This window comes from Liolophura sinensis, chromosome 1 (genome assembly GCF_032854445.1).
Source record: "Liolophura sinensis isolate JHLJ2023 chromosome 1, CUHK_Ljap_v2, whole genome shotgun sequence".
NCBI lineage: Eukaryota > Metazoa > Mollusca > Polyplacophora > Chitonida > Chitonidae > Liolophura > Liolophura sinensis.
The window spans coordinates 79,443,407-79,462,085 of record NC_088295.1 but is presented as its reverse complement, the minus strand read 5'-3'; the positions used below and the strand labels follow the sequence as shown (position 1 = coordinate 79,462,085).

Sequence of the window (18,679 nt, the reverse complement as noted above, 5' to 3'; positions counted from 1 at the left end):
CAGTTATCTGGCTACCAATACACATACTCTTTCATTTAAATGCACTCATATCCAATCTCTAGCAATTCTTTTTTTTCTAATTATCGAAAAACAATCAACCACTTTTAAAAACCAATGATATTCTTTCTAGAGTTAACTTTTCATCAAACTGATCAGAACATCTTTGTAGCCATTTATACACGTGTCTTTTGGCCTTTTCAAATATATACTTAAATTGACTGGCATACAAATCAGTTAATATTTATGGTAAATTAACATATAACATAGTGAGGTACATGTTGTATTTATACATTTTCAGAACTACACACTGGTAAAGTACTGGAGATACATTGCTTGTAATATCATCTACAGCAACAGTAATTTATAGCCATTCTGTAGTGGAGTTCATGTAAAGTTGGGAGCGGTGTGTGTTCAGTGCTCACAACACTACACACATGTAGAACTCGTCAGGATGAGTCTTCAATTGTGACCCTATATTATGTATCTCATGCATGAACTTGGTTGTGTGGATTTCATACAAATACATGTAGTTATATGTTTAGAGAATGTCTCATTGTACAGACCTTCCTGACACCAGCTTAGTTGATGTTTCATTCTCACTTTGCTTCATCACATCAGTTAGCTGACAAACTAAACTGTGAAGGCTAAATACTCAACAAGAGAAACAGCTGCTTCATAGTCTGCAAAAATGACAAGGTTGTGTCCAAATTGAGAAAATGCATGACGATGGACTTAAGGGGCAAATTAGCACCAGTCTAACATAATGCTGATGTCTGTTCTCTGTTTTTTCTCACCTCAATCAAAGATCGATCACTGTATACAGCAAAATCACAATCAAAGTCAAATGAATGAAGGCCTTCATCTACCTGTACCACACCAACCACTTTCTAAAAATGCTTTTACCTATAAATTTTTATATCTTTGTATTAACAGGATGGAAAGCTATCAAATTTTGCTGACATCACATACACGTACCTGGTTTCAGGTAACTATTTTATATTGTTATACTTCACACTGTCTTGGTTTCAATTCATCAACATCGGTCACATAATATATTAATGGTCACATAATATATTAATGGTCACATAATATATTAATGGTCACATAATATATTAATGCTCTCATGCTTTTACTGGCATCATCTTGTTCACAAAGGAAAACTGTTGGACTACTGAGTGCTCAGCTAGTGACTGTTATATTTAGGAACCTAATTTTTTTTTCTATAGAAAATTACACACTACACGTACAACATCAAATTTGTTTTGGTTTGTTAAAAAAAAAAATATTTTAACTCAATTCAGATTCCACATAGGTTGGTCAAAAAATTTTTGACTTCAATTTAGCCAATGCCCAAAGCTCAACTTCGGTTCGTAAAATTTTGACTTCTATGAATCCTGGAATGTCACAAAAGTTCAGCTATTAAAGGTACAAGCCATTTAAAACAACAACCATTTATAAAATGCTGAACATGTTTTTTTTAATTGTTACATATTTTTCATATGTAATACAACTTACGGTGCTGGGATATTAGAAATTGTCAGCTCTTAAGCGATGAGCATGAGACTTGGCTTGAACTGACAATTTTTTTGAATGATCACACCTGAATTCAACAGGGTTCTAAGCTTACCTTTTATGCATTTGTGGTTTAAGCTTGGCTTGCTTTGCTTTACAGGCATGATGTTTCTTGAGATAAGCATGGAAGGTATGACAGACAGACAGACAGACACACAGACAGATGTACATGACAACAGCTGTATCCTCCTGCCAAATAGGTCTAGGAGTACAAAATAAACCAGTAGTTGAAATTTGGAAGACAAAAATTACATCACATTATCAAGGTTAGAGATAAACCTAAAGTTAATAATCTCACCTGTAAATCCTGTGGATCCACGAGCTAACTTCTCAGTGTCAATGTCTACAATAAGAGAACCATGACCATATACAAAATGTACTGTTCAAATTTAATTGCGTACTCATATGAAAGTATCTTTTTGAGGCCAGTTATAAGTGGGATTATCACATCCTGATACAATCTGTTCAAACTGGTGATTTTCACTAACATAAACAAATCAAGACAATGTATGTAGTTACCAGCATCATGCCAACTCTAAGTTACGCAACGTCTTAAAGGGAGAAGAAAACATAAAACATAATGCTAAACTCAGATGAAAGAGCTTCAAAACTTACTTGCAAATTTGGTCTTTAATACGTTGTTTTCAACTGTTTTTTTTTCCAGGAAAAAATGGTATTTGTAAATATTTTTTTATCATGGCGGTTATTTGGGACCACTTTTTGGTATTTATCATCATCGTATAATAATGTTCTGCGTAAGGATGTGATGCATCTCTAATAAATATATTTGTATGTAAATTTGTTGTTTATATCCAAACATATGCATTTTTTCTGAATTATGATAAGATTTATGAATATATTAAAAATATGAACGTGATAAAAATCCAGGCTGAACACATTTCTTAGCTGAAAAGACCAAATTCCAGTGCAAATATATCTACATGTGATACATCATCATTTATAACATTATTACACATAGAATACATATATACTAAACGGTGGTCCCAAATACTAGCTAACAAAATTATTTTCATGTTTTTTCTCTTTAAAGGAAAATAAAAAAAAAATTGCTGAAGACCACCTTTACAACTAACTTTTCGCACTTTTTTAGTTTTTGTTTTCTCCACCTATAAGATCTCTTCACATTTAGTTGACTGTTTAATACGATACTCAAGAATTATTACTATAATACATGATGGTAAACAGTTTTATGGATGGAGGAAGGTTCAGTAAACCCCCCACCTTTGTTAAGTTACTGATGAACTCATTCACATGAGACCTACATGCATGCCATATTGGTAGAAGTCATCTCAAACCGCTTAACAATTTCATCTATGACACTTCACAAACAATAACCCAAGTACTGGAAATTTTTTATTTAATTAAGGTACAGAAGGATGTTGATCAGCTATTCAATTAAATAAAAGCAGCAATTGGAGACTTTTAAATTCTACTTCCCTACTGCCATCATTTACCTGCATCCACTTTGATTTTGGTAATGTAATGTTCAAAGATTTCCTGTCTTCCCTTTAAATCTGGTGGGAATACCCGCACTTCCACATCAAATCTACCTGGTCGTAACAGGGCTCTGTTGGCAAAGATCACACAAACAAGTTAAACAAAAGATGAGAAACACAAAAAATAATTTTATGATGTAGCTTACTTCAACTTCCTTACATCTGAAACTATAAGAGTTCATGTCATACACCTATCTCATTACAAATCCTTGGCAATGCCTATATATTTATATATAGCCAATTGAAGCCTATTTTTTACGGATGCTTTGTCGTTGTGAGGCTGAAACCAACATCACAACTTGCACAATGAAAACAAGAGTACAAGGCAAGGCTGAGCTTGGGACCATGATCAACCTCAGATAATAAATTTCACAGATAAATTGATAGTTAGTCATTTTAAAAACAGTTTTTAATGGAATGCAATTTATCTCAAAAAGATATTATGAGAAGGTCTCCCACAAGTTGTTGTTGTTGTCAGCTACTGAATCATTAGGACTCCTTTGAAAATGAAGCCAATACACTGGCAATACCCCCTGCTTAGCTATGCAGCAGCTTATCCATGGCTGACTGATTGTCCAGAAACCCAGATGCAATTCTTCTGTTGTACTCAAAAATACTGTACTTATACAATTGGAGTCAGCTTTGTGAGAGGAGGCATGTAAGCAGATCCCACAAGAAATCTACATACGAATAAAAACTGACAGCTTGCACATGTAATACAAAAGTTTCCAAAAAAGAAAAAAAAATTTACTTTAATATTTCAGAAAACTGTAGGGAATATATATGTCATGGCCCTGAACTCACCTGTCTAGGTTATCTCGTCTGTTTGTGGCACCTAAGACAATCACCCCCTCATTCTGAGTGAACCTAAACAAACACCAGTAGATGGATTTCATTAGATTTTTCTACAATATATAGACCATAAAACCAAAGAGCCCTCAGCTTTCATACTGGAGTTACATATCCAGACATACATGTATTTATGAATAAAATATTGTTTGGATCATAAACAGCACATCTTGAAAGATAACAGCCACTCTTACTGGAACACAATCCAACAAAAATTAAACCAAAAAAAACCCAGTGATCTTCAGTTCTAACGTTGCAGCAGTGCTTGACACTTCAATGTGAAATATGGTCAAAAGAATCTTGGAACTTTGGTGATTTAATTTTGCACACCCATGCACATGTGTGGTTATTCATTTATTTACTTACTTATCTAACAATCACTCAAAGCTAAACTCTGGAATGTTACACTTATATGATATGCAAGGGTAAAACCATCGAATTTTGGGAAGTTACTTAAGAACTATCTCATGTTCACATATATCTTTCATACAGGAAGAAACAGATTTAAAAGTACTGATGGGCCCTACTGAATTTCCACGATAATAACAAACATATTAAAGAGAAGGTCATGGTGGTGAATATAGATCTAAAAATTACCTGTAAAAATGACCTCTTTGAGAGCTTTGACAAATTTGACAAATTTTTTTTCACAAGTCAGAGGGACATCAGCTACAGGTTGTCACTATAGTTTGGAACAGAGTTTGCTAGTTTTTGTATAAAATGATTCAAGAAACATCTAAGAACTCTAATTCAATCAACACCTCTATGTCTGATAATGTTACTGTGCTTTGTTCATGGAAATGATTGGTTCCAACAATATTTTGCATCCTGTGGATGGTCGTGAGTTTCCCATGGATTCTGTCCAGTTTCTTCCAATGATAATGGTGGCCACAGTCGTGTAAGAGAAATATTCTTGAGTACGGCATAAAAACACCAATCAAAAAAAAAATTATAATAATAATAATTTTGACAACTGTGTTGGTTTTAAATGTATATAGTTATCATGAATTTCTATTTGCAAATAAACTTGACAACGGTCCTCGTTGGCTTAGATGGTACAAGCGCTACTTTGCTATGATTGTGAAGTCCTGTAAACAGCCAGCACATACATGTACCTTGATAGAGGTTCAAGTACAAAACATGGCAGATGCCAGTTTGACAGCTGGATTATTGTTAACAATGGGTTCACCAATGCAGATTTTGATGTCTTAACATGCTTAATAACCCCCCATGTCTTGGAGATTCAGCCAATACTATTAAGTGAATCAGGCTCAAATTGTAAAGATAAATGAAATTTTCCTTGTGGAGGAAAAGGGGATGTGTGTTTGGCTTAGCAGATGAACATACTGTCCAGCTCAATGGGCTAACATTGCCAATGGTACTGTTTTTATGGTTATGACTCTGAGACTACAGACGGCACACCTGTTTCTTGCTTATCAGATGGTCACTCCAACAACTGTTACTCTATAACACTATACCTCTGATATGCAATACCGTTTAGCATACATAAACACACAACACACTGTGCTGGCTCCTTTGTTTTTGTTTTCATTTTTAGAAAATGACTAAATGAACTGTGTGGATGTTGACAGTACGTCTCTGAGGAGCAAGCAAATGTTGATTATATAATCCCGTATGCACTGCCTGATACACTCATCCAAATCTTCATGGAATCAGATGTAACATGTTCAGGAAATGTATCATGAACTATCAACTTTACATTATTGATACATTAATACATTATTGATCATTTCATGCGTGCAATATTTATGCATGGATTCTACTTTGGTCACAAATATATATTCTGTAAAGGAGTTAACTTTAGATTTGAGGTCATACTCAAGTTAATTTAAGGCTAATCAATATGACCATGTTGGTTTTCATATCTCAAAAAAAAAAACAAACAAAACAGAATAATGTGCCAAAAATCAGAACAAAGGTGATCACTCCAAAGTCTACATCTATCATAAAATCTGTGCGTTTCAGAAACAAGCATGACCAGTGACTGTACGAGTTAATTACGCAAATTTCTCATTTAAGCAAAGAAGAAATATGAGCAATGTTTTCACGTATTAAAGTGATACTTCACTATGTTAGATCTTACTTTTATTACGTTTTGATATTTCACACCCACTTGCCAGGACGTCAAAAAAAAAAAAAAACATTTTGTGTCAGGACATTTGGGTCCAAGCTCTTTGGGTTCATGTCATAATACAAGTTTAGTTGCCTATCATTTCTACCTCACAAAAAAAAAACAGACACCTATGACAACATAACAGACAAATGTCTGTGAAGGTCTATAGCTAAAAACATTCCAGACCTTGACTCGTTCAAAAAGACAAAATCATGACAGACAGGATATAAATAATAACTATAATACTGCACAAAGAAAGCTTCAATACCCCAAGCATTTTCCTCATGAAAGGTGGAAATGATAACCCATTTTACCCTTTGTGTCTTCAGGTCATGATTTTAACTTCTTACTCAAAAATTATTTCTGGTGTTCAGCCTTCACTGTGCAATATCCTCAATATTTACTCTGTGGCCAACATAGCAACACTGTTATCAAACTGCCCCTATCCATTTGGACAAGGGAGACAAAAGAAAACAAGGAATTTGATTCCATAAATCTTTTTGAGTAGATGGAGAGGACAAGATACTATGATCAGTTTTCATATTCCATGGTCACAATCCAGTTACTGACATTACCACTTCATAATCAACCATACACTTAAAACCTGATCTTGAAAAACTCATTACCCCGGCCAGGTGAACGGGACTGCGGGCCTGAATCCTCAGGTGTATCAGTGTGAGGTGTGGGGAGGCAGAGGTGGGGAGGCAGGGGCACAGTCAGGGTGATTAGCCACTTACCCATCCATCTCAGACAGAAGCTGATTTATTGTCTGATTAGCATACGGGTGAATCTGCGAACTTGTTCTCTTAGCCCCAACAGTGTCGATTTCATCAATAAATATCACACACGGAGCTCGCATTTTGGCAGCACCTGGGAACAGAGCAGAAACACACTTATATAAAGTCAGATCTTAAACAGGTGAGACCTGCACACATGGATTATTAGATACTCTGTCATTTATTACTTGCAGAAAAACTGGCGGTTTTATGAGTTTTCGCATTTCGCCGTCAATAACCTGTGTCAAAAGAGTACACTCATAATTCAGGTATGGGTACAAGATAAAATCATTCGCAAAGCTTAAAAAAAGACATTTGGCATATTTAACTTTTTTAAATGGATTACCAGTTGCTAACATTTACAGGAGAAGAATGATGGACTTGCTTCTTGTTTCAAACTAACCTTGAATGTGCAGTTTTGAATATTAATGGCAATTTTCAATAACTCTTAAATGCCAATAATTTTCATTTTTCTGTTGTTGTTATTCACACCAAACCATGTAAACAACGTCATAAATGTCATGCTGGGAATAACATGGCTCATTACAGCAGCTCCGGCCTTACGTGAGAAGGTCTGACAGCAACCTGCGGATGGTCGTGGGTTTCCCCCGGGCTCTGCCCGGTTTCCACCCACCATAATGCTGGCCGCCGTCGTATAAGTGAAATACTCTTGAGTACGGCGTAAAACACAATCAAATAAATAAATAAATCATTACAGCAGCCGAGACGTCGTCATCTGCACACTGGTTAGACTTGTTCTATTGCTCAGGTGAAATGAGAAGTTTCTATTGTTCAATTTCAAAACAACAAAAAAAAAAAAAGAAAAAAAAAAAGAGAAATTCATCAGTTTCTATGGTAACATCATACTAATGACCAATTATAATGTCAAGCTCATCATGCCAGGCTTTCAACTGGTTTTCATTTCATGCACTAAACTGTTTATGTAAATTATTGATGTTTATCTAGTACTAAAAAAATACATTACTGATAAGACGCTGACAGCATAAAAGCAGAATCACAAAGTCCAAAATTTGTCAAACGTTGGAAAATGGAATGAAATGACATTAAAGCAATATTTATCAACAATGTGCTACAAAAGTGTTTCAAGTTCCACTGTTTAATTCCACTAGTTTGCGAGAAATCATGCTCACAATGAAACAATGAAACACAGAAAGTTTTCCTAGCCAAAAATCTGCCAAACCCTGTAAAAATGTTAAAACTTAAGAAAATGCACTGAAAATCGAATCACGTCATTATAAAAATGTGTGTATCAAATATGAATTAGATAAGTAAGTTTTTTTTAAAAATCCAGCTCACAAGACTGCATGTCTATGCATTAATACACTTAAAACGCACAATGATGGACAGTGCAAAATACATGTAGCTTAACAGATTGGTTTCACCTAGAACAAAATATAGCCTAAGTCTTCAAGCTTTTAAAGCATGCTGGCAAAACCATGGGGTATACAGAAAATGTCAATTCTGTGGCATAAAAACAAGCCAGACAGTAGCTTTATACAGCACAGTACAAATCAAATGATATCAGCACCTTAACAGATGAAAAACTCTCAAGTCTCCCACGTCAGCCAGATTTATTTTAAACACTTGTGACAGGTGTGAGTTATCACGGACACAAAGAGACATTTGCTGACCCCAACTGATGAGAAAAGAACTGTAAGAAACTTATTTCCTTTTCTTTGCAGTTTATACAGACACCTGTATCCACACTATTGGTTCTATGTATGTAGTCAAGGGAAAACAAAAGGACTGTGAAACTTATTCCATTTTCTTTGCAGTTTATACAAACAACTGTATCCACACTATTGGTTATATGTATGCAGTCAAGGGAAAATAAAAGGACTGTGAAACTTATTCCCTTTTTTTTTTGCAGTTTATACAAACACCTGTATCCACACTATTGGTTATATGTATGTAGTCAAGGGAAAATAAAAGGACTGTGAAACTTATTCCCTTTTCTTTGCAGTTTATATAAACACCTGTATCCACACTATTGGTTATATGTATGTAGTCAAGGGAAAATAAAAGGACTGTGAAACTTATTCCCTTTTCTTTGCAGTTTATACAAACACCTGTATCCACACTATTGGCTATATGTATGTAGTCAAGGGAAAATAAAAGGACTGTGAAACTTATTCCATTTTCTTTGCTGTTTAAACAAACACCTGTATCCACACTATTGGTTATATGTATGTAGTCAAGGGAAAATAAAAGGACTGTGAAACTTATTCCCTTTTTTTTTTTTGCAGTTGATACAAACACCTGTATCCACACTATTGGTTATATGTATGTAGTCAAGGGAAAACAAAAGGACTGTGAAACTTATTCCCTTTTCTTTGCAGTTTATACAAACAACTGTATCCACACTATTGGTTATATGTATGCAGTCAAGGGAAAATAAAAGAACTGTGAAACTTATTCCCTTTTTTCTGCAGTTTATACAAACACCTGTATCCACACTTTTGGTTATATGTATGTAGTCAAGGGAAAATAAAAGGACTGTGAAACTTATTCCCTTTTTTCTGCAGTTTATACAAACACCTGTATCCACACTTTTGGTTATATGTATGTAGTCAAGGGAAAATAAAAGGACTGTGAAACTTATTCCATTTTCTTTGCAGTTTATACAAACACCTGTATCCACACTATTGGTTATATGTATGCAGTCAAGGGAAAACAAAAGGACTGTGAAACTTATTCCCTTTTTTTTTGCAGTTTATACAAACACCTGTATCCACACTATTGGTTATATGTATGTAGTCAAGGGAAAATAAAAGGACTGTGAAACTTATTCCCTTTTTTTTTTTGCAGTTTATACAAACACCTGTATCCACACTATTGGTTATATGTATGCGGTCAAGGGAAAATAAAAGGACTGTGAAACTTATTCCCTTTTTTTTTTTTGCAGTTTATACAAACACCTGTATCCACACTATTGGTTATATGTATGCGGTCAAGGGAAAATAAAAGGACTGTGAAACTTATTCCCTTTTCTTTGCAGTTTATACAAACAGCTGTATCCACACTATTGGTTATATGTATGCAGTCAAGGGAAAATAAATCAACTGACAAAAACCACCAAAAAAGTCTCTCCCCCAATGTGTACAGCTGGGAGGTGTACAGTGGACCAGGCTGGAATCTACACGTCCACATAATAATACATGTATAAGTGTCTTTTTTTATCAAAGGTATTAAACTCTGTTTGTTTACAATAAAACTGTTCTTCCTCAAGGACTTGCAAACAAAACAACATATAGAGTTGAAACAAATTACATGTACTCCCACCCTAAAACAAAACAAGATGTTCACAGAATATCGGTAGCTCGCCTCAGTGAGCAGTTTGTAAAACTGCATAATGTTCAAGTCCTGTGACACATTTAAATACTGACCTCCAAACCAAAAAATAATAACAAGAATCATTGACACTGTCACAGGCAGATATTATCCTGTAATTATATCAGAACTCAATTTTAACGGCTGTCCGATCGTCTCTGAATTCCCCTGAGGACAACCATAAATGCCTGTCTCGCTTATGGGGCAAGTGTAAAATAGCCTCTGGCAGAGGAAAAATCAGACCTCAGAAGCTACATGTAGTTGGCTGGCATTGTGTGGGTGAGTGAATTTCATGACCATGATGACATGTCCCAATTTACTGTACACTACTGTGTTGTCCCTCTGCACCAAGTTAAAACAAATCTATCCTCATTAAGGTCTGGAACTAGCCCTGAGCCCAATACTCCTCCCATCTGGTATCCCCATTCAATCCCTCAGCTTGGATAATCAGGTTTAGCACAGAGCCCTGGGGGTCAACTGCACATATTGTCTGGACTGGACGTCACCATTTTGTCCTCTGATGACTGGGTTTCAGATTACATGTACACACCAGCACATGTACTTTCCAAGGCAAATGTCCTGCTAAAACAACCCTCAGGTCAGCCCAATAACTAGAACCCTCTTGTAAAACATGTCTTTTTCTGCATAAAGTTAAATTTACAAAATTTTTATCGGGAAATTTCAGTCTTTTCGCCATCATGATGTTATGCTGTGTTCGCTGGCACCAGCACTAAATTATGATGTGTTAGCTGACCTGGAAACAAGCTACAGGTATGTTACATTACAGTATATGTGAGTATATACAGTATATGCATATGCCTAACAGCTTTACACTGCTCAAATGTCTTTGGGACAGTTTATCTGATTAGTAAATAAATCCAGGAGGAGTTGACTAGATGCGTTTGTATCTTTAGAAATTAGTTTCTTAGACAGGGCTCAGCGACACTATTTACAGATTAAAGAGAGAAATGGACAGGTGTGCTAATCTTGTCAAAACTCATGTGGTACGAAAAGTGGTCACAAGTTCAAAATTTACTTCTCAAAATGTTGTGTTGAAGTAAGGAATTATTTCTGTCACAAATTCATTAATGCTATAATGTAAGGATAGAAGTCTGTGAAGATTGGGTTGATCTTCAAAGTTGTCATCACTTCTGTTACACGGCTTCATCTGTACGCACTTGTTTCACTTTCAGCTACATAACTGTTATACAAGAGGCACTAGACGCAAACTGCCAGCCATTTAGTCAGAACCAGAAAAAAATAACACTGTGCAGCCTGGTGGCATGTGATATATTTGACATGCCATAACACTCACTCACAATATTAATGTGTGTCAATTTTTTTTTTTTTTTGGGGTGGGTTATTTGGCTATCTTTCAATGCAAAATTTCCCACAGAAGTGCCTGGACAACCACATTCTGTGCTGGGCAACATCCAATACAGGCTAAAAGGAAAATTCCGTCAAACTGAATCCTGTATATAGTGTCCAGATCTTGCCATTAAATCAGCAAGAAAGACCAAAATTATTATACTGTCACAACTGTCCATTATGACTGTCCATTATGAATGACTATCATATGCGTAAGGATTCCAGTGCAGTGATCTCATATGTTATGGGGATGTAAACCATTGTGGTAGTAAAAGACACTGGGAAGTTAGTGCGCAACTTTATCACATACAGGTAGGTCTTTGATACGCAAATCAGGAATTGCATTTGGCAATCAATGTACTATGGGAGGCAATTGCAACCTTGTGAACAGCTGAGCAAAATGTTGAGGTATGAGGTAAAAGACTTTCTTGGTGTTGACACGCAAATCGCTACCATTTACTGGGTATCTGTGTACTATGGGTGGCCACTGCAACCATAGGACTGGCCAAAAACTTTAACCAAACTAGATGTACATGTAAGTGTTGAAATACAACAAAAAGAGACACAATATCTTTAATTTTTCATTTGCCTAGTGATGAAGTGACACTGTAAAATACCTAGAGAGTTATACTTACTGAACAACTGGCGCACACGCTTAGCTCCTGTACCTACGAAAATCTCATCAAATTCTGATCCAGAGGCATGGAAAAATGGCACCCCTGCTTCACCTGAACAATGAAAAGAGAGAAATATATAGAGCCCTGTCCTGCACAAATGAACATGTAACAGTGACTTTTGTAAAACTGAAGCACCGACTTATAATGAATAAGAACTCCATGTAAGAAAAGAAAGATTTATTTATCTGATTGGTGTTTTACAATGGAAAGAATATTTCACTTATACGACGAAGTCTATATGATGGTGGAGAAAACCAGTAAGAGCCTGGGGAAAACCCACGACCATCCATAGGTTGCTGATAGACCTTCCAGAGCGGACTTGAACTCGCATCGACTGCACTGGTGAGAGGTTCCTGGGTCGGCGTTATGGTGGGAGGAAACCGAGGGAATCCACGACCATCAGCAGGTTGCTGGAAGACCTTCCCACGTAGGGCCAGAAAGGAAGCAAGCATGAGCTGGACTTGAACTTGCAAAAGTGTAGAAGCAGGTTTTTAAGCAAAACTGGGACAGAATTTCAGCAGTGTTCACAAACAGTATAACCTGATTCTTACCAGCAACAGCCCTCGCCAGCAATGTCTTGCCAATGCCAGGTGGACCCACTAACAATACACCTACAACAAAGACACAAACAGAAGATTCGGTAGTGAGGTTAACAAGAATTTGTCTGATTTCATACGTCTCCTATCAAAGAGCTCGTCCATAGGAGAATGAATGCAAAACTTCAACTCAATACCAAATGCACTGAAATTGTGAATTTGGAATATTACAGTAATTAATATGCACACAGAACATCAGCGATGGTACAGGACCCTTATGTCTTTGTGCTTTAATGCATGTAAAACTTCAGGTCATTTCAGTATCATTTGAGATACCCCCCTAACATTTTTGTTTAACTTTGAGCTCAATAAATGCAGCACTTTTTGAGATACAACCCCTAAATTTTGTTTAAAGGAGAAGAAAATTTAAATATCAATCAAATACCACTGAAAACAGTATGCATTTCCTTGCAGGTGCATGTCATAAAAAATTCTAATATGTACCTCAAGGTGATAAATTATAAATGAAGTCCTGAAGTCTTCTGTGTTAGGAGGAGAATTGCCGTTGGAAACCGCCGAAGTGCAGTTTGTACATTTCGGGTCGAACTCTTCTTCCCATACGGTAGCAGACAATACAGTTTGTTTTCCGCTTGACGATCGGGACACCGGAATGTTGGACGTAGGTTCCAAGATTACATGAACAAGACGGCAGTTTTAACGACTCTCACTGGCTGAGAGGCAACACGCCCCCAGCATAAATTACACGGTGTTAAAGATGGAGGATGCAATGGACTCAGAGATTTATGTCAGCTTTGCTGTATTCAGGCTTTACGTGTATGGCGAGGAAAATTGCCCAATTATGCAGCAGGCACCACCAGATAGAAAAAAATGTGTTCTTGTCAACCTATAGTGTCATGTTTTTAAGTTTTCTTCTCCTTTAAATACATGTAGCTAAGTCAAACTTTGGAGGTTTATTGTTTACTAAGTTATCCTAATCATCATATTACTACAATGTCATCTACATAATCATCATATTACTACAATGTCATCTACATAATCATCACATTACTGCAATGTCATGAACATACCTTGCTGATAACTGTGCTGTACCTTCATGTACATGTACAGTAGGCAAATATCCTTGCTCATAACTGTGCTGTACCTACATGTACATGTACAGTAGGCAAATATCCTTGCTCATAACTGTGCTGTACCTACATGTACAGTAGGCAAATATCCTTACACATAACTGTGCTGTACCTACATGTACACGTACAGTAGGCAAATATCCTTGCTGATAACTGTGCTGTACCTACATGTACAGTAGGCAAATATCCTTGCTCATAACTGTGCTGTACCTACATGTACATGTACAGTAGGCAAATATCCTTGCTCATAACTGCACTGTACCTACACATACATGTATAGTGTTTGCACTGTCTGCTTGTACCGAAAGCTAAAATCAAATTTATTACTGGTAAAATCCTGCAATACAATGAGATGAGGTCTGTCACCCAGTTACATGTATGTCAGCCTGTGCATAGCCCCAGCGCACTGTAGGCCTATTCATATCCTAGTTAATTTGTTCATGTATCTGCTCAGGCCAGAGCAGCTGCATCTGCGGGGAACACTAACCTGGTAAGTGGTAGTACTGTAGTACATGTAATCATCACATTATTAAAGTATCCTGAAACTAATAAATACAGACACAGACAACGATATACATGTGCTGGAAGTATATGTAACACTAGTGAAGCCTAAAACATGCTTTCTCTAACAGTGGACACGAATAGCACTTGGCTATCTCTGTGTGTTCCATCTATTTAGTACAGTCAAACCTGTACCTACGGCCACCTGTAATCTGCGTCCATCTGCCGTAAGCGGCCCCTCTCTGCCACGCCCAAACAATTTTCCAGGTTATACGACCTGTAATATGTGGGCACCCATCCAACGCGTCCAGCGGCCAATATATTTTGCCACCAAATTCTATATCAGCCTGTCCTGAACGGCCGAGACTTTCAACAGTAATGATCATTGCCGCATCGGATATTCAAAAATTTCAAAATGGCGACCACCCTACTTCAACAGTTTTTGTAGTGATTAAAAGTTACAACCTGCCATTTGTGATGAGAAGTGAAGTGTGGACATTATTGGTCAATAGCAGTGAACTTTATTGTTCTTTAATCAGGCCTAACTGGTTATTGTCCGGACACCCCTGCACTGTGGCATGCTGAGGTCTGCGCTATGATGGCCATAATCAGCGGGCAGACTTGGATATAATCGGATATAATCTGACCTCCTGTGGTTCCTCCCATGAACGGTTTCTTTGACAAATTATCTGGCTTGCTTGGCCATTATCTTTGCAGGCAAATGGTACTGTGTTTTCATTTCGTGTGGCCAAAATACTGCCTGTACCGAACACATTGAGAAATTGATCTTCCTTCACTTGTACATGTTGTTGTTGTTTCACTGGTAATGGCAAATATGATTGAACATCTCAGCAGTCTGTCATTTACAGTCCAAAACTTTGTTAGAATAGTCATTTATAGCTACGTAGGCCAAACCAGCACATGGCTTTTTATAGCTTGGCAATGACGGAAAGAAAGTTCTCCTGTCATGCGTGCCCTCACCTGAAACTCTTTCTGTAATTGGCTGTTAAATGCATGAAATCCATAGGTCTACCCCACAGAACTTGAAATTATTGAGTTATTTTACTACAGTTGTTATTTCTATGAAATTTATGTAGATGAACAGATTAATGCTTTAACAATTATGTATAAGATTGTTATGTAGACCTACATGTGTAGATTTCCTGAAACTAAATTCAGTTGTATTTGGCTTGGTATTCACAACCTGTCTTATGTGGCCAACTGTCATATGCGGCCAGTGAAGGGACGCATAAAAAGTGGCCGCATATGACAGTTTGACTGTATTTACACCTTGGCATCGAAAAATGATATGAAGTATAAACCTTTTGGCAGCTTGGCTCCCAAGGATGTGAACTTTTCAGGATCTCTGAGGAACTCGACCACATCCTGCAGTTCCTGCTTCGCCTCCGCTACCTGTAGCATTAAATGTCATTTATTGGTAAGCATAATTAATCATGATGACTGGTGACTTATGTTTTGGGGCTTATTCCACAAGGCTAGTTCTGACCTGAAGTCAAAATTTTAAAACCTCTTTCCGATGATTAGCTTTTGATACTGAATATTGCAATTTAGACATGTTCATCCTAAGATAACATTGATGAAGGGACAAAATTTCCATTTCCAAGGCCCAAAACAAGCTTTAAGATTGTATTTCAAATTTTGATTCATGTCAGAAATGTTTGCGTGAAATCGGCCCGTGATCCATTTCTGAGTAGACAGATACCACTAAATATATCACTCAAGAGTAAACAACAGTGGTGACATCAACTGCTGGTACAGCACAGAAAAAGCTGCGCAAAACATCTGATAATCTGAAGTCGTGATCTCTGTATTTGTAATATGAATACACCACAGTTTGGTTGGTTACATGGTGAGATCTGAACTATTCAACACAGGCTTGTTTGCCTGTCTTACTAATCTTTACGAAGCAAAGAGGATACTACAAAACAGGTCAGTGGTGTTTCTACAGCTGAGATTTGTGTTTCTTCTTGGACTTTTCTGTGTAATGGAAAAGTCCAAGATATTGAATTCAGACTGACTGACTAACTAATGAGTTTGATGTGATGTCCTTGTTAGACCAATACATGCGTGTTGGGTGATGAACAGAAGGTGGCAAATCCAGGTACAGTTTGATATCAAGTGTAGGTACATGTAGATAGATTGCCAGAAAAGCTTCCATGCCACATGTATCTACAGAGCTGTAAAAAGGTGAATTTTCAGAAGTGTAATTTTGTGGCATGAAAATCTGATACCATGTACGAGGGATGCTGTTATCATTCAACACTGGTGCAGTGAGTGATTTATGTAGTAGAAAGAAGTGTTCTTAAAATAAAAACAATGAACACATACTGTAATTCTTCAACCTTTTCACAAGATTGCAAGGTGCTTGATACTCAAGCATATTCTGAAGGCATTATTGTGTAGATTGATAAAATTATACGTGTACATTGATAACATTATACTTTTTGTGAAGCCATGAAACTGGCCAATCCACCAAAGTAATTTTGTCTCCTAAATCAAATTAAAATGTACATAGATTGCACTGAAAGTTCCGGTTTCATATGTGGAATTAAGATAAGTGGTAGATAATGCAACTGAAAAGCTCTCAATGTCAGCAGGAACAGTTCTTGTTTCAGTACAATATTACCTAAGCATTGTCCTGATATAAATTTTACAGAAACAATCATCGTAGAAGATGTATGTACATGTAATGCTTCTCAAAAAAAGTTTAAGTGAGCAATAAAAACTTTTAGTTTATTTATTCAACATGTGATGGTATCAAAATTGATATTACTTCCGTTACATGTACATAAAACAATCAACCATGTTGATAAAGATATATACTTACCCCTTTGACATCATCAAAAGACACAGTGATTTCCTCTGGATTCACCTCATACTGTTCCCTGTTCAAAACACCCAGACCACGGACTCCAGCTGTAAAAAAAGACAGCAACATGATAGACATGATTACCACCCAACATCTGACTTCTGACACAAAACCCAAGAGACCAAAGATGCGGCCATCTTCATCAGATCTTTACGCTGGAATATCTGAACTTTGTACTCTGACAATGGTTTGTGGTCCCAAATAAGTTATATCTCATTGACTCATATTCACAAGCTGACAAAACACTAAGGTCTTTGGCAGAGAACACACAGTTCAGTCACCAGATCAGCGAGAAGTGCTAGTAAAGAGAGACTATGACGTGCGGATTTATTTATTTATTTACTTGATTGATGTTTTACGCCGTACTCAAGAACAGAAGTGTCTTTAAGATTGGGTTTTGTTCCAACGTGTTTTTGTTCACTTCACAGACTGTCAAGCCACACGCAATAAACTAAACCCAATGGTGACTTATTGCCCACGGTCAATCTCCCCCCACCCCCCTTTTCAACACACCCACCGTCGTTGGATTATTACACGCAACGTCATATTGCCATTGCAAACAGCACTGTGTGTATATCTAGCTTTACAGTGCATTCAGTAAATTGAACAAACAAACACATGCGAACAGCTACCATTATGCCAATTTAACATGACGACAACAAGGAAGGCATGCTGGGCAGAATACATTTGCAGACAACTTCACATGCAATGAATAAAAGCATACACTTCTGTAAAAGAGAAGACAAGAAATAATATAAACTTAGCTATTTGTGACGATGGACGGACACAGACCAAAACAGTCGCATCCATTTCGTTTTGATAACTAACATCCAGGAGAAACAGCTATCCCATAAAGCCAGGAAAGGCCTAAAATGTGGGATGGAAAGGTTCATTGTACACCGTTCACAGACGCAGTGTGGAAAGGCTCATTGTACATCGTTCACAGACGCAGTGTGGAAAGGTTCATTGTACACCATTCACAGACGCAGTGTAGAAAGGTTCATTGTACACCGTTCACATATGCAGTGTGGAAAGGTTCATAGTGCAGGGTTCAAAGACGCAATGTGGAAAGGTTCATTGTACAATGTTCAAAGACGCAGTGTGGAGAGGTTCAGTATGCACTGTTCAAAGACACAGTGTGGAAAGGATCACTGTACAATGCTCAGACACTGTGGATAGGTTCATGTTTATTCAAGGTTCAAAGACACAGTGTGGAAAGGTTCATGGTACAATGTTCTAACACATTGTTTGCATATAAAAATAGGCCAAAAGACAGACTGCTAAGAAAAGAATGAATGAATGACTGTGCGCACATTTTCAAACAAGGGTAGAGTGCAAACTGATAATGCTCAGAAAAGAT

At 36.9% G+C, this 18,679-nt stretch overlaps 1 protein-coding gene across 1 annotated transcript in view; it reads right to left on the bottom strand.

Moving 5' to 3' along the window:
• Positions 1–18,679, bottom strand: part of LOC135474556 (ATP-dependent zinc metalloprotease YME1L-like) — a 46,942-nt gene that overhangs the window by 18,040 nt on the left and 10,223 nt on the right. The window contains exons 7-14 of the mRNA XM_064754186.1: positions 17,278–17,366; positions 15,752–15,842; positions 12,796–12,855; positions 12,203–12,295; positions 6,810–6,942; positions 3,894–3,956; positions 3,048–3,160; positions 1,871–1,915 (exon numbers count right to left, since the gene is read on the bottom strand). Of these exons, the coding sequence (XP_064610256.1) occupies positions 1,871–1,915; positions 3,048–3,160; positions 3,894–3,956; positions 6,810–6,942; positions 12,203–12,295; positions 12,796–12,855; positions 15,752–15,842; positions 17,278–17,366 (687 nt within the window). The remainder of the gene's footprint in view (positions 1–1,870; positions 1,916–3,047; positions 3,161–3,893; positions 3,957–6,809; positions 6,943–12,202; positions 12,296–12,795; positions 12,856–15,751; positions 15,843–17,277; positions 17,367–18,679) is intronic.